Source organism: Microcaecilia unicolor, chromosome 14, assembly GCF_901765095.1.
Source record: "Microcaecilia unicolor chromosome 14, aMicUni1.1, whole genome shotgun sequence".
Lineage (NCBI taxonomy): Eukaryota > Metazoa > Chordata > Amphibia > Gymnophiona > Siphonopidae > Microcaecilia > Microcaecilia unicolor.
This window is the reverse complement of record NC_044044.1, coordinates 38,005,004-38,024,873: the sequence shown is the minus strand read 5'-3', so window position 1 is coordinate 38,024,873 and position 19,870 is coordinate 38,005,004. Positions and strand designations below refer to the sequence as shown.

The 19,870-nt window shown below is 45.4% G+C and overlaps 2 protein-coding genes across 2 annotated transcripts in view; one reads left to right on the top strand and one right to left on the bottom strand.

Moving 5' to 3' along the window:
• Positions 1-19,870, bottom strand: part of DCST1 (DC-STAMP domain containing 1) — a 40,082-nt gene that overhangs the window by 8,814 nt on the left and 11,398 nt on the right. The window contains exons 5-10 of the mRNA XM_030186876.1: positions 4,134-4,259; positions 3,314-3,388; positions 2,520-2,648; positions 2,287-2,426; positions 1,912-2,122; positions 1,509-1,652 (exon numbers count right to left, since the gene is read on the bottom strand). Coding sequence (XP_030042736.1) covers positions 1,509-1,652; positions 1,912-2,122; positions 2,287-2,426; positions 2,520-2,648; positions 3,314-3,388; positions 4,134-4,259 — 825 coding nt within the window. The remainder of the gene's footprint in view (positions 1-1,508; positions 1,653-1,911; positions 2,123-2,286; positions 2,427-2,519; positions 2,649-3,313; positions 3,389-4,133; positions 4,260-19,870) is intronic.
• DCST2 (DC-STAMP domain containing 2) lies at positions 7,383-19,432 on the top strand. The gene is made up of 11 exons (XM_030187991.1): positions 7,383-7,812; positions 8,452-8,622; positions 9,690-9,791; positions 10,133-10,327; positions 10,884-10,949; positions 11,759-11,972; positions 14,245-14,402; positions 15,736-15,900; positions 16,801-16,968; positions 17,829-17,929; positions 19,298-19,432. Exons 1-11 carry the CDS (start codon positions 7,383-7,385, stop codon positions 19,430-19,432), a joined length of 1,905 nt encoding a protein of 634 aa, XP_030043851.1.

Below are 19,870 nucleotides of genomic sequence, written 5' to 3'. Positions count from 1 at the left end.
TGGTGAGTAAATTAATGGGAACACTTCTAAAACAGAAGAGGGGGTCATTTCCGGAATCCAGTGGATCGCAGGACTCGAGGCAGCAAGCTTTTACTAGAGGTAGGACTTGTCAGACAAATCTGATTAATTTCTTTGGGTGACTAGAGAGTTGGATTGGGGACAGCACGAGATGCAACATCCTTAGATGTCAACAAAGCCTTTAACACAATTCTGCAAAGGCAACTTATAAATAAACTGAATGCCTTTTTGCGGATGATTCCAAAATCTGCAAAAAGGGTAGATACCCGTGATGGTGTGGCTAACATGAGGAGGGACCTAGTGAAGATTTAAGAATGGTCCAGAATTTAGCAGCCAAGAGTTAATGCTAAAAAAACGTAGGGTCATGCAAACACTGAGGGGTCATGCAAACACTGGTACGGTTTAGGGTGTGAAGTGCTTGTGTGTAGAAAAGAGGAGTGTAACTTGGGCTAATCATATCTGATGATCTTACAATAGCCAAACAGGTAGAAAAGGTGCCAGTGAAAGCCAGAAGGACGCTTGGGTGCATAGGGAGAGGAACGGTTAGTAGGGAAAAGGAGGTGATGACGCATCTGTTTGAGTCTCTGGCAAGACCTCATTTAGAGTACTGTGTATAATTCAGGAGACCACACCTTCAAAAAGATAAACAGGATGGAGTGGGTCAAAGCACGTGTGCACAGACTTAAAGATCTCAATGTCTATACTTTAGAAGAAAGGCAGGAGAGAGGAGATATGATAGAGACGTTTAAATACCTACATGGTATGAATGCACAAGATGTGAGTCTCTTTCAGTTGAAAAGAAACTCCGGAATGAGGGGGCATAGGATGAAGGTGAAAGGTAACAGACTCAGGAGAAATCTCAGGAAATACTTCCTCATGGAAAGGGTCATTGATGCATGGAACAGCCTCCCGGTGGAGGTGGTGGAGACGAAGACTGCATCTGAATTCACGAAAGCTGGGGACAAGTGCACAGGATCTGTAAGGGAGAGGAAGGGATAGTAGATGGGATGGATGGACAGACAGGTCATATGGTCTTTATCTGCCTTTATTTTCTCTGTTTCCATATCTATCACAGCCATCCCGCTGTTCATGTATCAGTGTCACTGTTCAGCCATTCATTCCACTAATTACCTATCTGTCCATCCACCTTCCCATTCACCCATTTATTTCAGCCACCCATTTCTCCAATTCACTCTTCTTTCCCTAATGCATCTTTTTGTCTTTTATTTTCTAAAATTCATTCCTATATGTGCCTTGTCCAGTGCACCAGAAAAATCTCTCCTCCTAAAGCTAAAAGTACACAGGAGACGTCAGAGAGAGTGAGTGAGAGAGAGAGAAGAGGAGAGGAACGGAAGGGAGGTAAGAAAGCCAGAAGAGCTGAGAGACCTGTTAAAGCCCTTTGTTAGAATTTTCCACTATCAGTTTCTGTTCTTAAAATAATGAGTACCCTAGGCTGCATTTTCTCTCAGGTGCAAGGTGACGTCACTCACAGCGGGTCAGGTAGCAGAGGAACTTGAACCGCATGGGTAGGCAGAGCAGGTGGCTAATCAAAGGTATGAAGATGGTCCTCAGACAAGCATCGTACTTCTCATCAAACCAGGTGCGGCAGCGCTGAATGGCCTGTTCAGCAACATCTGGGCAAGGGAAAGAAGGAGAGATGAGAACAAAGTACTGTGTACCTCACGCACCCCTGGGGTATCCAGGCTCTCAGGTGAGGGGATACTCACACTCTCTGGACTGACACGTGAGGGGATACTCATGCTTCCCAGGTCTCTCAGGTGAGGGGATACTCACACTCTCTGGACTGACACGTGAGGGGATACTCAAGCTTCCCAGGTCTCTCGGGTGAGAGGATACTCACATGCATGCTTTTTGAAGTGACAGGTTACTCACATTCACAACGCATCTTTGTTTTCAGTTCAAAGATTTTCTGAGTGGACAGTGCAGGACTCTTTCTCTTCATCATCCTCCCCTCCACCTCCTTCCTCTCCTCTTCCTGTTCTTTGCGCAGGTCGTAGCCGTCTTGGCTAGTGATTGTGTCTCTAACCGCAATGAACTTCCCTGAGACATCCTTCACTTCACTGTTGAAATTCTTCCCTCCCCTCTGTGGAGTGACAGGAGTCAGACTGAGAATCATATTTTAAGCCCCAGCCTCTTCAACCTTTACTGACAAACATCTAACTAGTGACAGCCAGGCCTTCCTTTACCCCATTATATGTATGAAGGCGCCTATACTGGGACGCCCTTCTGTCCTCTGCTGGTACTCACCACTAGGTCCTCCACAACCTTCCTGAAAGGGGCCATAGCCACTCTCCACATTTCTTTGGTGTGGTTGATCTGAAGTTCCACAGTGCAGCCGACACTTTTCACCACGCTATCCAAGTTCCTCTGTAGGTTGGTGATAGGACCTGGGGGACGGACAGGGTGCAAGACACTGTTATCCCCCTCAAATTCATTCACTGAGAAGCTCTGAGAGTATTCATGTATCAATAGTCTCATACCAGCATAAATCGAAGCCAAAACATACATGAGCAGGTAAGCTCGCCCTTCCTTGCTCAGGACCTGTGGGATGAGTAGAAGGCTGGCACAACGGAAGTGCAAGGACAAACCACAGCCAACAGAAAAAATACCTGCAGAAGAATAGGCAGTCATATTAGGGATACCACCCCCACTGCAAACCTCACCAGAAGTGGAGGAGCAGCCTAGTGGTTAGTGCAGCGGACTTTGATCCTGAGGAACTGGGTTCGATTCCCACTGCAGCTCCTTGTGACTCTGGACAAGTCACTTAACCCTCCATTGCCCCTGGTACAAAATAAGTACCTGTATATACTATGTAAACCACTTTGAATGTAGTTGCAAAAACCTCAGAAAGGTAGTATATCAAGTCCCATTTCCCTTTCCCTATTTGAGATTCTACATGGAATGTTGCTAGTGGAGGAGTAGCCTAGTGGTTAGTGCAGCAGACTCTGATCCTGGAGAACTGGGTTCGATTCTCACTGCAGCTCCCTCTGACTCTGGGCAATTCACTCAACCCTCCATTGCCCCAGGTACAAATAAGTACCTGTATATACTATGTAAACCTCTTTGAATGTAGTTGCAAGAACCACAGAAAGGCGGTATATCAAATCCCATTCCCTTCAATACCAGGAGCACTGGCACCATCCTCCCTCAAAAGACCTCATCAGGAGCTGTGGTGTCATCATTCTCACTGCACTGAGAGTAGCTACACTGCCATCACTATCCATTCCTGTTGCATGGCATTTTTCCTTGCTGGAATAATCTTTCTGGTACTCACCAAACAGTCCATACAATAATCGAATCTTATGATTCTCATAAAGGCTCATTGGGTCAATCAAAACGTAGAAGAGACCTGCCAGGATAATAGAAGGAAAATAATGCACCCACTAGGACAAGCTCTGCATTACACTAAAAAGTTCCAAACAGCTGAGCCACAGACACCCCATCATCTAGAACCCCTCAACTTCAGATCCTGCAGCACACTGAACCCTGAATCCTAATCCCAACAGACACGACATCATTCTGAACCCTTCAGACTCTGCAACACACTGAGCCCCTGAATTCTAAACAACCCAACATAATCACCCCCACCATTCTGAATCCTTGAACCTCAGAACTCTGCAACACCTGAAACCCTGACTAATCCACACCCCATTCTGTATCCTTAGGCTGCTGACACTCCAATACATTGAAAAGCTAAATGGAGGGATAGTTTAATGGTTAGAGCAATGGGCTGAGAACCGGGGTGGGGGGGAGTGTAGTTCAAATCCTACTCTGATTCCTAGTGTGGACAAGTCACTTAACCCTCCATTGCCTCAGGTACAAACTTAGATTGTGAGTCCCTCCAGGGACAGGAAGATACCTTCTGTACCTGAATGTAACTTACCTAAAACTACAACTGAAAAAGGTGTGAGCCAAAAAGCAAATAAATCTGAAGTATCTTAAACTTCAGAATGCCCAAAGCCCAGATCTCCATTCACTAACCCCAAAGCCACAGGGTCCCTAAAATCACTGACCTGCAAACCATAAATGTCTCTGTCTGGAACAAGTCCCCACCCAGTATTGCATTCAACACTGCACTGGGTATTTATACTTACCAACGGCAATGAGACCCCCAAAACCAGCTCCCAGGAAGAACTTGCTCAAACGGAACTCAGTAGCACCACTCCAGAGGTAGTGAACACAGAAGGATGGCAACAGGAAGGTCAGAGCTCGCTTCAAACCTCCAGAAGCAGAAAAGAATGGTTACAATCTTAGAAGAGCTGCTTGGGAAGAAGTAAAGAGAGAGGTCACGCATGATGAGGGCAGGATAAGAAGGAGTGAAGAGGTCATTCATGATGTGTCCCTGATGACAGCTGGATAGGAAGGAGTGAAGAAGCCATGCATGATGTGTCCCTGATGAGAGCTGGATAGGAAGGAGTGAAGAGGTCATGCATGATGTGTCCCTGATGAGAGCTGGATAGGAAGGGGTGAAGAGGCCGTGCATGCTGGGTCCCTGATGAGAGCACATAAATGGCAGGTCATTCCGAGCACATTTTCAGTAACAGTCTGACATTCAGCTACCAGAAAGAGATGAACACACACCAAAACATAAACACACATGTACAATTTACTTACTGGTGTTGGGTGCTTTTGCCTTTTTCTTACTTTTCCTTTTCTCCACATCTTCTTCATCCTTCTCCCTCTTGAGTAAAGCTTCTCTTTCAGCACCCAGCCTGCCCCGGCCCATAGCACAGGAGAGTCACTGCCCAGCACTGGCCACATGCAGGTCCAGTTGGAATGCCAGGGCTATGACATCACTTCCTGGTAGCACTGTTACCTCAGCAGAGGCTGTGCCCGGCGCAGGGACGGTTGCCACATCTGATCAGGTAATGTCTCCATTTTAGCCAATGCATCTTATGTAAGTAGAGGGCCCCTGGCAAACAGCGCCTCACACAGGCACCAGCAGCAGGACAGTGCCCCCTGTAGGAACACTTTCTTGGCCCCCCCCCCCCCCCCTGTAGCCAACAGGAACGCTGGAAGGACACATTGAGCCTGCTGTATACAGACTCTGGAAGTCTGACTTCACATCTCGCTAAGGAAACTCTTAAATAACCTCCATCAAATCAAATCTTATATACCGCTACAATCCCCTTTTCAAGGTTCAGTGCAGTTTACATCATGGGTACAGCACAGGATGAGAACAATCATTAATTTAGACAGCCAAGGGATACCAAATAGTAATGGTAAATCACATAAGTCTTTGGAAATAGAAAAGTTTTAGCTTCTTCCTAAAGCTAAGATCGCTATTATCTGACCTAATAAAAAGGGGTAAAGAATTCCATAACGAAACTCCTAATACAGGCAAGAGAGAGATAAAAAGCTGAAACCGAATTCCCTTACGAAACAGTCAGGATTAAATCAGTTGTTCTCTCAGTCTGTCGTGTTACATTAATTAGCAAGACAGATGCGAAGCCATATCAAATTTTAAAAACTAAACAAGCAGTTTTAAACCTGATCCTTTCAGCCATGGGAAGCCAGCGCAATTTAACATGACGAAACACTGCTATATCTGTTCAGTTAACATCAAAGTTAACACTTTCCCAATTCCTGATCACAATCAATCCATGCAAGTAAAGGGGCAACTACAGCCAAGAAATGAAAAATCAAATGGAAGCTATTACCATTTTACTGCAGTACGGTACAGGGCATTTTCCCCATCTCAAAGGGAAACACATCCCGGGCTTTGAGCCCGCTATCAGTGGGAGTGAAATTTCATTGGGAAATAAGGAGAATCAATTTGAAAATCCAATCCACACGCATCATTTCCTCCCTGACCTAAAGACCACTCCCTCAATCTAGCGACAAGGGTCAAGGGTGTAATTTTTAGCTGGAGCAAGGCAGGGCAATTCTAAGAAAATTTACCCGTATAAATTATTTGGAATACTGTATGGGTAGAAAAGACAAAAGAAATCGAGAAAACACTGAAAGCACACAGAGTGGTGCATATAATGAAGCTAAGGTAAAAAGCAAAGCGAGATTCACTTTAAAACACTGGGTGTGAGGGTGTGAAGCTCCTTCCTCTCCCCACAGTCTGCACAAAGCCACAGGAGAATCTATTCAAAGGGGCAGAACCCCTGGCAAGAGTCCACTTTCATTCAGAAGGCTGGGAAGAATTTGCTAAACTTTATTTATTTATTACATTTGTACCCCGCGCTTTCCCACAGACAGCAGGCTCAATGCGGCTTACATAGTAAATAGAATTGCAAAGTCTTGAAGGAGAATATTACAAGTTGTAGTAAACATAGTAATAGTGGGGTTTTGAGGATATGTGAATTGAACATGGAGAGGTAAACAAAGATAGGATGAGCAAAAGGAAAAGAGATTGGGAGGGGTAAGGAGTAGGAAGGATGGAGAGGAAAAGATTGAGGGATGAGCCTAAGGAGATTGAGAGACATGGTCTAAGGTATAATAATCGTCAGGACAGGAATCATGCGGGTGGGCTTAAAAAGTTAAGTCGGGTCATTAGGGTAAGCTTTCTTGAAGAGATGGGTCTTCAACATTTTTCTGAAGGGTAGATGGTCGTTGATTGTACGGATGGATCTTGGCAGAGCGTTCCAAAGCTGGCTGCCCAAAAAGGAGAAACTGGATGCATAGGAGGTCTTGTATATAATACCTTTGCAGTTGGGAAGGTGTAAATTGAGGGATTGACTTTTTTGTGTATGCCTTGTAGAGCTATAGAAATGTTAAATAGTAGTAGCAGTAGTAAGTATGAGAAGACTATGATCTGTTTCTGGTTGGGAGGTCGATGAGGTTATTCATGTAGTTAGGAGATTCTCCATATATGATCTTATGAATCAGAGTGTGGACTTTAAAATTTATTCTTTCTCTGATGGGGAGCCAATGAAGCTTCTCTCGAAGAGGTGTTGCGCTATCGAATCTTGACTTGCCAAAGATAAATCTGGCTGCTGTGTTTTGGGTAGTCTGAAGTTTCTTCAGGATTAGGGTCTTACATCCTAAGAAAATACTGTTGCAGTAGTCTGCGTATTGTGAAGAGGTAGGGAACTACAACGTCCAGAATGCACTGCAGCAGCAAGAGAATCAGAGTCAGGGGGAGGACTCTAGGCAGGAGAGGAAAGAAGGCCATGGGGAAAGCACAAAGGTTGTCAATATTTAATTGCATGCAAGTAAAAGTGAAGTGGTGGGAAATGCAGCCTCCAGAATATCTGGGGAACTTTGGGGTATTGGTGATAATGTGGAGGGAAGGCTTTATTGTGGAACTGTAGTTGCTTACATGCCTTCTTTTCAGTTTCTGAAGGAAAGGACACCAGAGGATCCTGTATGTCTGTCCCCTAGACATGTGACAAATGAACCTTAAGGAGCTGCAAAAGAAGATGCAACCTGAGACTAAACTGAAAGTCTATGACCCAGCTACAGACCCCAGGCTGAAGGATAATTCAAGGGGCAGAGTTGACAATCATGTCAAGTGGTTCAAGAAACCGAAAGCTTATAAACCACTGGGAGAGCTCTTGGCCTCGGGCTTCAAAGCAAAGAAGAGAAAGAGCAGAATTGCAGAGGACAGCCAGCTGAAGAAGTTCCTGCGAAGCGTGGGCGGCTTTTTCTCTGGGCTCTTGCTGGTCTCCATCTATACGGCTATCATCATATTTGTGAAGAGTTACAACATCTGGTACTGCTTGATCACCACCATCACTCTGGCCACTTTTGTCAGCCTTGGCATGGGCTTCTCCATCAAGGTCCGCTCCGTCGTCTTGCTTATGCTGCCACAGTTCTTCTCCAGTAAGTTGCACCACAGGACATCGCCGCAAAGGTCTGGCATGGTTAGGCTCACTCATCTCTGTTCTGTCTCGCCTGAGGATTGTTCTACAGTCCCTAACCTATGAAGCTCTTGGAGACAGAGATGAAAATCCTCCTGCCCTTTCTTTCACTCTTTCACTGAACATTGAAATCTCTCTGGATGGTGCAGCTGATGGCAAAATTCTGGTTCCTGAGTGCACTAGACATGTCTTATGTCTTTTCACAATACAGCAAGGGAACCCTATAACCTTTGAAAAGCCCTGTGCAGCTGCAGAGTCAAAGGGGGTTAGCTGCCTTGTGAGGGGAAGTGCCCAGCAGGTCATCAGGTGATTGACCTCCTCAGCCTCAGGATGCCTGATTGACTGTACTTTTCCTTTAATGTTCTAGCTGTTGCTTGCTCTAATGTAATGGGTGCCAGAGTCTGATTCTCCTCCATACAGAAGAGAGATCTATGTGCACCAGAAAAAAATAAACTGATTGTACAGTTTGAGTCAGACCCATGAAAGCTGTGGTCGTGTTATCATAGCAGTATCCCTTAACATACAATGACTTCTTCTGGTAATACGAGCAATACGGCATTTGCCGTGTTTAAGATATTTATGGATTGTTGTCGCTTTGCAGATGAAGGCCGGACTTTTATCCTGCTGTCGATCCTCACATTGGCCGTGGAAGGACCTCTTAGCAACATCCTGGAGAACTTCAGCCGTTGTGCTGCCACCGTGTCCTGCGGAGCAGAACTGGCCTTGAACCAAACTGCAGATCTCATGCAACGAGCCAAAGAACCGCTTCTGAGTAAGATGCAAATCTCTGATTTTTGCACACCCACCTTTTTACCCCTGGGGAGGGACAAGATTAGAGGTGGGAGTCATCAGAGGACGTCACACAAACTTAGGTAAATGCCTCTCTGAGGAGTAACACAAAATATGCAGGTGAAATAATGCTTGTGAAAGTCACTTGATCCTCCATTGCCCCAGCTGCAAAATAAGCACCTGCATGCTTTGATTATAACCACACAATGGCAGTATATCAAATCCCATCCCGTTGGGAAAATCTTGGATTGCACCATCATGTGAATACGTTCCTGGCTGAGGTAAGGCTGGAAACTTATTTTGCCAGCGATGACGCTATCAGGCTTATTTTCGAAAGAGAAAGGCGCCCATCTTTCGACACAAATCAGAAGATGGGCGTCCTTCTCACAGGGTTGCCCAAATTGGCATAATCGAAAGCCGATTTTGGACATCCTCAACTGCTTTCCGTCGTGGGGATGACCAGAGTTCACGGCGGCGTGTTGGAATCATAGCGGAGGTGGGACTGGGGTGTGCTTAACACATTTGGTCGTTTCTGAGATGGGCGTCCTCGGTTTCCATTATCGACGAAAATCGGGGATGACCATCTCTAAGGTTGACCTAAATTTCGCGATTTGGGTGTCCCCGACCATATTATCGAAATAAAAGATGGACGCCCATCTTGTTTCGACAATACAGGTTTCCCCGCCCCTTCGCCGGGACGTCCTGTGAAGAAGTCCTCAGGAAAACTTGGGTGCCCCTTTCAATTATGCCCTTCTAAGGGTCTTCAGGACTAAAGAAACTGGGGAAATAAGAAAGGCAGCCTAAATATCCCCCCCTACCCACCACCAACATCACCCCTGCAGCTACATGCCTGAGGGAGGAACCTTCAGTGCAACAAAGTAGGAAGACAACCCAGCAAGTAATGTAACATCAATTTAAGTTCCCCCTCCCATGCCAGACAAACTATCAAGACAAAGACTGGGAGGGAAAAAAAGGGCAGAAGACAGTGAAAGAGAAGGATCTTAAGATCACACCATAACCTAACTTGGAAACTTTCTTCTGCCATCACAGGTGCACTCGAGAAAATTAAGAAGATGGCTCGGAAGGCTAAGGCTGTGGCTGACTCTGTTGGCAAATTCTTTAAATCGGTTTACGATGCAATCAAACACATAGGTAAGGATAAATTATCCAAAAGTCCTCCCAATCACCACCACCAATCTATCTGTAAACAACAAATAAACAATCCCAAGACAAGCAAAAGAGCAGATATGCAACCACAACCCGCCGACAGTCGGATAGAGGAGTGAGGGACAGATACACAACCCCGACCCACTGACAGACAGACAGTGATGAACAAATACAGAACCCAACCCAATGACAGAGGGATAAGGGAAATATATACACAACTCTGATCCACTGACAGTCAGAGGGGCTGAGTGAGGACACAACAGCTGCCAAATGGTTTAGACCAGAATAGCTTTGGAGATCTGCGTTAATGTGGTTTCTTTCTGCAGGTCGAACCCTTCAGAATGTTTGGTACTGGCTTACACAGATCGGACAGGTCTGTAACAACGATCTGGGATCACCCTACAGGAAGTGCATCAAAGTCTTTGAGGATGCTAAAGACAACTGCTTGAAGGCCATACCTTTTTTATTTTTCCTGTGCTACATCGTAGACCTTTTCAAACCCTTGTGTGGTCTTGCTAAAAGTAGGTACCATGGCCTTCAGTTGACTCATAAAGTCTCTCTCCAAGGGCCCAAGCAAAACCCTGGCAGGGAGGGGCAGGGGGACTCCTCCAAGATGTGGGTTATCTTTGTTTTTCCTTTTTACCATGCATGACTAGTTGGGGTGGGGGGCAGAGGTTCTGCTCCATCCAGCACAATGTTCAGATGCATTTGACCGATTATCAGCCTCATTTTGGGCAGAGGCCTGTTCTGAAAGAGCCAGCCCTGGGGGTGGGGAACTGATTTAGGTTACTTGTAGGGATACTTTTCACACTCTCTATGAAGCCTGTGTGGGTAGAATTAGCTAGAAAATGCTCTCTTCCCCCCAACCTCAGAACACCCACAGGAGCAGCCCCTCTTAATATGACTAAAGGTGCACTTTTGGGTGGGGGAGGATGATCTTAAGACCGTCGATTAATGGGGATGAAACGCTTTTACCCACATAAACCACTTGGAAAATTGCCCTACCAGCTTCACTTCCTTTAGCAGTTTTCTCCAAGCGTCTTCTCTCCAAATGACTTTCTCAATTTTCTTTCACAGTCATCCTGCTTTTTTGCATCATTCCAAGTTACGTGGGCAACTTCCTCAGAGCCCGTGTAGCTGATCGTAAGTGCAGCCCCTTAAATGACCGAATCCAGAGAAATGACCAGCAGGGCAGTGCGGCAAGTGTAGAGGGCCGGAAGGCCACAGATTGCAAAGCGAGAACAGCAATGACAGCAGCATATTGCATAGTCTTCTCCATGAGCAGAAGGGCAGTGCAAAGCCATCCATACAGCACATTCCTTTCTGTACAGCAGCAACCATACAGTACATAAGTATTGCCACACTGGGACAGACCAAAGGTCCATCAAGCCCAGCATCCTGTTTCCAACAGTGGCCAATCCAGGTCACAAATACCTGGCAAGATCCTGAAATAGTTCAATACATTCTATGCTGCTTATCCCAGAAATAAGCAGTGGATTTTCCCCAAGTCCATTTTAATAATGGCTTATGGACTTTTCCTTTAGGAAGCCATCCAGACCTTTTTTTTAAACCCCGCTAAGCTAACCACCTTTACCACATTCTCTGGCAACAAATTCCAGAATTTAATTACATGTCAAGTGAAGAAATTTACTACTTTGTAGCTTCATTGCATGCCCCCTACTCCTAGTGCAACATGCATGCAGTACTCGAGAGCAGTGTGCATCGTATGTACAATAGACTAGAGCAGTACACAGCCTACATAGGCAACCTTTGGTAATTCATGCACATACCTTACTCTGCTGTAAACCTGTGAAAGCAGGCTGGTAGAAATGTAGTCACAGTGCTAGCATGGTTTAAAAATTGCTTCTATTTGCTAACAGCCTGAAGGTGTGATTTTCTGCTTTTTTCGTGTCCATCTCCTCTTTCTCCTTCCCCTTTACCTGCTGCTCTAGCGGTCATCAGGGTGCTCAAGAGAGTTGGGAAGGAATTTGAGTTCAACATAACATCCCAGCACAAGTTTGAAGTGCGTTTCAACTCCTCCAAGACTCTCTCCCAGGTGGCGTTTGATATCATGGAAGATATTGAGATGCAGCTGACCCCATTCCGAGAATTCCTGGCCATGTTTGCCTACTTTGCCACCTTCATCATTCTCTACATGTACCTTCAGTGAGTGGCAGCGAGGGAAGAGGCCGGAGGAGCAGGCTCATTCTCACAGCAGTTCAACCTGTAGCCTATCGTAACTGGAAAGTCCTAGTAATGTCTTTAGTGGAACTGCCAACAGGTAGCGGCTCACCGGGGACAGGCTGGACCACCAATACAACTATTACCACTTTCATTTATTATTCCCATAGATGCTTCTAGAAACATACTGTAATGCTGCCCTCTGGACATGTCTGCATGTCTACTTCGGTCTTAGTGTATTTACAAATACTACGTGAATTGGGGCTAAATTACATATCAGACCGTCATCCCTCTAATGGAAAAATAACTAGTTAAATAAGCCCAGTCCTGGAACAATAGATATCGATCATTGCCCCGGTCCACAAGAAACATATGAAATCAGCTTGTTTTCTTTAAAAGTCCTTCATATATTGGCAACGTTTTTTCAAATTTCTAAATTACGTACCTAGCTTGATATTAGGGTTCCGTTGCTTGTTCGGAAAACACGGAATCAGGCTTCAAACGGAAGAAGAGAAATGAGCAAGTGATACGATTGTGAATGAATTTTAACAAGCGCTTTCACTAAGCACTAAGCATGGAAACTGGTGCTTTCAAGCCTGAGTCCCTGTAAGTTATATTTTCCGAACAAGCATCAGGACCCTAATATCAAGCTAAGTGCATAATTTAGAAATTTTGGAGAACATTTAAAGTACAAGCTGATTTGATGTTTCGATATCTATTGTTCCAGTTACAAGACTGGATCAGGCTTTAGATTCTGAGCACTTTCACCACAATTATTTAATTGGTTTATTTACACGCATATGGTATATAAGCATCAGTATAAAAGAACATCAAATCTTAAAACTGAAGACAACGCAGTTTTCTTTACAATTATAAAGCATATAACTAAAATCGCAACACTCCTACTGATAATTAGAAGTACAATGTCATTTCCCCCCAAAATGGGCTGGTTGTTGGATTTAGCATTGCCCATGGAAGAATCGAAGCTGAAGGCGAGAAGCCTGAAATAGTCTGGGACACACATGAGACTGGCAGAGGGCAGCGGTAAGAGCTGGGCTGAGATATGAGGCCAGGGAATCCCTTGGGTTCATCTGCCTCAGGTGGAAGAATTGTAACTGGACAAACTGGATAGGGAAGATGGTTTTTTTCCTTTCAGCATGCTCTGCGTTACAAATCCCTGAGGATGTGCAGCTTATTAGCTATCCCTACTCGGTAGTAACTAATCCTTCCTGCACTTCCCAGTTACATCATTAAAACCACAGCAGAAAATTGATGATGTCATATGAGCACTACGGCAGTGATTCCCAAACCTGTCCTGTGGGGGACCCCCCCCCCCCAACCTGTCAGGTTTTTAGGATAACAAATGCAGAGTGGAAGAAAATCCAATCCAAGAAACCAGTCCGAACTCACGGAATGAGAACTCCAAATAGACTTTAGTAGGACCCTACACGGTCCGTGTTTCGGCTATAAAGCCTTCATCAGGGGTCGATATGCTGATGTTCTATTGGGCATATGGAGTTGTATTAGTTTGCAGTGATCGCCAGTTACTACTATCTCTGTCTCTGATTTTGACTTAGTGTTATTTTCAGTGCTCCAGTAGTATCATATGCTCAACAGAACATCAGCATATCGACCCCTGATGAAGACTGGTTTCTTGGATTGGATTTCCTTCCACTGTGCATTTGTTTTCCTTGTTGGATTTGTGGAAGGTGTGAACCCCTTCTTTTTTCTTCAGAGGTTTTTAGGATATCCACAATGACTCCCTTCCATTGTATGCTAATTTCTCTCATGCATATTCATTGTGGATATCTAAACACCTGACTGGTGGGAGGTCCTTCAGGACAGGGTAGAAGAGTAGCTGCTGAAGTCATAGAAGCCAACTTTTCAAAATGAATTGGGGTGTGGATGCTCTCAAATTTGGGGGTGCTCAAACAGCTGCAGCTCCCACAGAGCTGGCTGGCACTTATAGCTGAAGTCAAAGATCTGGAGTCCCAAATGTGGCTTTCATTCCCAGTAATCCCACTAAGCTGTGGGGGGCTCCCAGCTTGTTTCCACGTAATCCTCCTCTCTCTGTTCCACTTGGATTAAATGAAATGGACTAATTCCTCATACTTTATTTTTGCAGCTGCCTGGCCCAGGTTGTCCCCCCTGTTCCCCAGATCATCACTTTTATCCAGTGAAAGTTTGTCAGCTCCTCGTAAGCACTTTTCTTTCAGTTTTACCCACTTTTTGCGGACGCTGTTTTTTCCCCATGCAGGGCACTTTGGTACCGCAACAAATACCTCTTGGAAGATAACTTTGACAACGTTTACATCACTAGACGCTTCATTGAAATAGATGTAATGAGGGCAAAAATGGGCAAACCCACCGTCCTCCCATTACAAGACAGCGAGAGCCGCAAATATATCCAACCATGTGAGTAGACCATGGTACACTCAGTGTTTTAAAACAGGAGCATGGAGCAAGAGCTGGTTCTGTGTGATCTCAAGAGCAGGGACAGACAGAATTATTATCCGGGCTATAAATTAGCTAGCAATGCAGGACAAACCTTTCTCCTCAGTGACAGTTACCTCACAGTGCTACGGACCAGGAGGCTCTAGGTTCTCCATCAGACATATGCAGAACTAGAACCTTCTAGATTCTCCAGCAGATTATAGTTTATCCATCAGCAGGGCTGGCAAGTCAGGTAAGTGTGACGGGGGGGGCGGGGGGGGGGCGACTTTTCAGGGGCACCTCACTCACCAGGCTTACTGCAGTGACAGACCCACCTCTTCTGACAGGGGGCACAGAAAGGGGGAGGTGGTGGCAGTAGAGGACCCAGGAAGGGAAAAGGTTGCAGCGGTGACAGCAGGCAATGGCGAGAGGCCTGGGGACAGGGAGCGCAAGTACGTTTGAGAATGAAAGACTAGTAAATATGGTCTGTCATTCTCAACAGTGCATAGCTGGAGTGGGGGCATTAGCAGGCTCTATTTATTTATGTATTGGGATTTATTAACCACCTTTAATGAAGAGATTTACCCAAGGCAGGTATAGATGAGTGGTACAGAGTCAGTTAGCTAAACTCAAGGCAAGTTTGTTGTATAGTTAAGCAAGAGATAAGGAGCTGATCTAACTTACATTGTGTGTAGCAAGCTAGTCCAGTTGCAGAATGAGTGTAGAGTCAGTCACCCTATGTATAAAAGGCTTGGGGGAAGAGCCAGGCTTTCACCTGCTTCCTGCAGTAGAGGTAGTCTCGAGTTATACGTAGCCCCTCTGGGAGTAAATTCCAGAGCGTGGGGGTATACCACAGTTCTTTTTAGTGTTGTTCGCAGCTTCCTTTCCATAAGAGAGAAGATAACAATTTTAGCGCCCCCCTTCAATGAGGCCTGTACTCACTCCTTTTACAATCTTTGCTGGGCAGGAATCAAGAGGGAAGGTTGTAGGCCATAGATCTTTCAGGATATGTTCAAGAGCTTCCTCTTGGTTGAATGAGTCCCAGAGCTTTGATTGGATTGTCTGTAGATCCTGGTGGAGACCTTTAGCTCCATCCCTGTTCATCAGGGATCTGCAGCCTGAGGTTCTAGGCTCTCCATCAGATATGTGCAGCATTATATTATTCTAGATTCTTCATCAAAGTAGAGTTTGTAGTCCTAGACCATCCTGAAGATGGTCTAAAATTCAGATTGCCAAATACTGAAGATTATAGTCACTTGCAACAGATTGCTTTAATCTCTCTCTCTGATGTGATTTATTCTTCCATACTGCACAGGCTCCCTATTTATGTCCCAATCTGAATCGAGAGGTTACACTTTTTCCATGGTCAATGTCTTCCGCCATTTCCTGCTCATTGTCTTCCTCATCCTCATGGATTATGTCATCTTCTGGATTTTGGACATGATCCGCTATTTATTGCATGGAGAAATTATTGCAAGAGGTAAGCATCCTTCCTGATTTGAGACACGTTGCTACTATTGGGTTTCTGCCAGGTACTTGTGACCTGGCTTGGCCACTGTTTGGAAAACAGGATACTGGGTTAAATGGACCGTTGGTCTGACACAGTATGGATTTTCTTATGTTCATCAGCATCATGACCATCACTTCCAAGCGCTGTGTCCTGCGAGCCCAATGTTACGAATGTAGTGGACATGCCAAGAGCTGACACCTCCTGAGATGAAAAATAAAGAAAAAGACTCCGCCCTCCCCCTCACCACACCTCCAGCTGACTAATGGCTTGTCTCCCACCCTCCCTGTCCTCCACCCTTTTAAAACCAGATTTTTACTGAGACCTTCAAAGAAAGTGGGAGGTGGGGGGTGTCTCACTGCTTAGAGTCAAGTATCGCCTTTATGTTCAAATTCAGTCCTGCTTGATATGTCCAAATGTGATCCTGAAAATCTCTGTGAACAAATTTTAAAGGTTTCTGCTCTGTGTTGACAACCCCACTTAAGCTTCTGCTCATGAAAGCGCACTCTAGAAATGCATTTTGTTATAGCTAATCAGGATGGGAAAGCAGGACCAGAGTCTTTCCCTGTGTGGTTAGAATTAGCTTCTGGAAATGTGAGGCTTCTTCTCCCCCTTTCATGGTCTCTGGAAATGGCTCATAGCAGGAGAGCTGGACTCCAAGACCTTCAGCAGCTTGTCTGTACCGGAGAGAGATGATGTTTCTCTGGTTCTTAGTGGAACTTGTCCTATCACTCTGCTGGTCTCACATGTTTCAGCAAAGAATCACCCTGGGTTACTCCCCTTCCTCAGAAAGGCAGCATCAGGACCAGAGGCCAGGACCCCCCTCCCCCCACCCGACACCCAGAGCGACCGTGTCTTCTGTTCTTTCTGCAGCACCTGTCACAGTTTCTGTCGCCATCAATGGGACAGGTTACAGCAGTGAGATCTACAGCAACGTTGTGTCCGCATTCGATGCTCTGCAGAGGGGAAACATCAGTGTCGTCTCAAAAAAATGCCAGTTAAACCCCTCAGAGCCAGATTACAATGGCTATTTAATTATAGGTAAGGATTTGTGCAGTGTTTCAAAAATGAGTTCCACGGAAAGTGAACAGCTCCGGCTATATTTATATCGCTTGCTAGTAGAGAAATACATGCATCAGGTGTGCCGAATTCCACTTATGGGTGAAAGGACAATCAGAAAGAGGAGCTAAGCTTAAGGGGCAAGCCCGGGGGCTCAAAAGCCATGCTGTGCACGGCCTGTCAGTTACCAGGTCAGGTTTCCATTTCCAGGGTCAGATGAGGATGCTACAGAGGTGAAACTCGGTCTCTGGATACCAGGGAAGTGTTCTCATCCATTGCTCAATGACAACAGCCAGTGGTTAAACCCATGGTACACAGGTACCGGGTTCTGTGACAGCTGGATTACAGAGAGATGAGGTGAAGGAATAAAAATTCCAGCTCACGACAGCACAGTAATATTTGCCGTCTTGTTCTGACTGGGCTGTGAGCTCAGAGGAACAGAAGGAGCTGCCATGTCTGAACTGGAAGGGAAAAAGGTTGTGAGGTCCATTTCTGAAGCTGAGCATTCTAGCTAGGCCGGGATGACGTGGCAAAGACTTTTTTTATTCTATAACTTATTAACTTAGCAAGGAGGAACTGAGCTGACAATTTAAGGTGTCTGTACTGGTCAATGTGCATCAATCTGGCTCTATGGAGTACAGGAGTAGCCTAATGGGTAGTGCATTGGCTTTGACAACTGGGTTCAAGTCCTACTGCAACTCCTTCTGATTTTGGACAAATCACTTAACCCTCCATTGCCCCAGCTACAAAATAAGTATCTGTATATAGTATGAAAACCACTTTGATTGTAACCACAGAAAGGCAGTATATCAAATCCCATCCCCTTTACCTTTGCTCCACAGGACTGATGTATGGCTTAGTCTTTTTCATCACAGTCTTTGGCACCTACATCACCAGGCTCCAGCGAGTCATTTGTGCATCCTATTATCCATCCAGGGAGCAGGTAAGGAGGAAGCAACTGTCACCAATCAACAGCACTTCTTTTCTCAAAACATTATTGATTCACGTTCGTTTCCCAGCCCCACGTTTCAAACTATTCCAGGCTCAATGACAGCACCCCAGTGGATATCTGTAAACTGAGGCCTACCTTAGTTTAGGAGCTCCACAACCCCTTGTTTGTTTCTGCAGAGAAGTTAGCCCAGCCCAGGGCCTGGAGAAGATTCTGCTGCCCTCCGTCAGCTCAGCAGCAAAGTCAATCTCCACCATGTCTCTATTACAATGCTCTCAAGAGACCAGTCACTATTCTGCAGTAGTCAGTCTAGTTAGTCCTGATCCAGCCACCATTAGAAAGGGCACTGGTAATAAGCTAGGGAAACTTTCAATGAGATCACACTCTTGAAATGGGAGGCACGGCCCAGGACGTTTCTGTGAAATGTTCATTTCAGTTGACTAGGATGCACCAGTGAAACAAAGTACTGTGTGGGAGCCTTAACTAAATCTCCTCCTTTTCCTAAAAAAACAAACCAAAACCCATATAGATTTACAGCAAATAAAGACCATCTGTACCAACTACTAATCTCTACTCTTCCTTCTTCTCCCTCAGAGATTCTCTGTGCTTGTCCCAGGGTTTGTTGAATTCAGATACAGTCGTCTGTACCAGCTGCACATTTTATGTATCTCACAGTATTTCCTTAGATTATTCCTGAATCTTTCCCTTTTAACCTTCAACCTGTGCCCCCTTGATCCAGAGCTTTCTTTCAGTGGAAAGTGGCCTGCCTCCTGTGCGTTTAGAACCAGGACATATCTCCCCCTCTTCTGCCTTTAGTCCTGCCTTTCCAGCCATTTTTGCCTCTGTGGCAGTGCTGTAACCCTACAGTTGTGGCTCAGCATTTCACCCTTGGTGTAAATCCTTTTCTTCAGCCCCCAAGAAGCAGTAATTCACAGGCTGAAGGAAATAGCAGTTTCTTCTGAACTCTAATAGGTGCAGAGTTTGATCGGAGTGGAGGAGTGGCCTAGTGGTTAGGGTGGTGGACTTTGGTTCTGAGGAACTGAGTTGATTCCCACTTCAGGCACAGGCAGCTCTTTGTGACTCTGGGCAAGTCACTTAACCCCTCCATTGCCCCAGGTACAAATAAGTACCTGTATACAATATGTAAGCCAAATTGAGCCTGCCATGAGTGGGAAAGCGTGGGGTACAAATGTAACAACAAAAAATATAGTTGGCACTTTGAGTGGTACCCAAGTTTCCTTCCCCATGGGGCGTTCAGTCCTGCCTCTCCAGAACTTCCAGCCCTTGACAGCATATCAGACCCCAAAATTAGATTCTGTAGCCAAGTATTGTTTTCTTACACTACACTAACTCTTTCCCCAGGAACGAATTATTTTTTTATATAATAATATAATCACCAAGCGAATGTCGATGACAACAGCTCTAATGAAAACTATCAGAAGGAAGTCGGAAGATGAGGGTCATACCAACATCATACTGATCCTGGCAACAAAGTAAGATCGTCTTTTCATAAATATGTCACACAAGTCTTTCCAAGCTGCTGCCTCCCAGAGCACTAGGAGCAGGGCTTTTTTTGAGGGGGTACTTGGGGGTACTGAATACTGGCACCTTTTCCATTGTCTGCTAAAATTGACCCACGTTCCCCAAGTTTTAATGAAAGAGCTCAGGCTCTACACACCAATTCTGCCTCATCATAGATTCTGTGACTGGTTGCAGGGGGCCTGGCTATTGTGGGGTGGGTCCCTCAGTAATCACCCCACCCCTGAAGGGTGATCTGGCATTTGACTACCTTTTCCATTGTCTGCTAAAGTTGACCCATGGTCCCTGAGTTTTAATGAAAGAGCTCAGGCTCTACACACCAATTCTGCCTTGTCATAGATTCTGTGACTGGTTGCAGGGGACCTGGGTCCCTCAGTGATCACCCCACCCCTGAAG

Coding starts and splice junctions, on each gene's coding strand:
- DCST2 (XM_030187991.1), top strand. CDS start 7,383: ATGAACCTTAAGGAGCTGCAAAAGAAGATGCAACCTGAGACTAAACTG. Junction 8,623..9,689: donor AGCCAAAGAACCGCTTCTGA/GTAAGATGCAAA, acceptor CTGCCATCACAG/GTGCACTCGAGAAAATTAAG. Junction 10,950..11,758: donor CAGAGCCCGTGTAGCTGATC/GTAAGTGCAGCC, acceptor CTGCTGCTCTAG/CGGTCATCAGGGTGCTCAAG.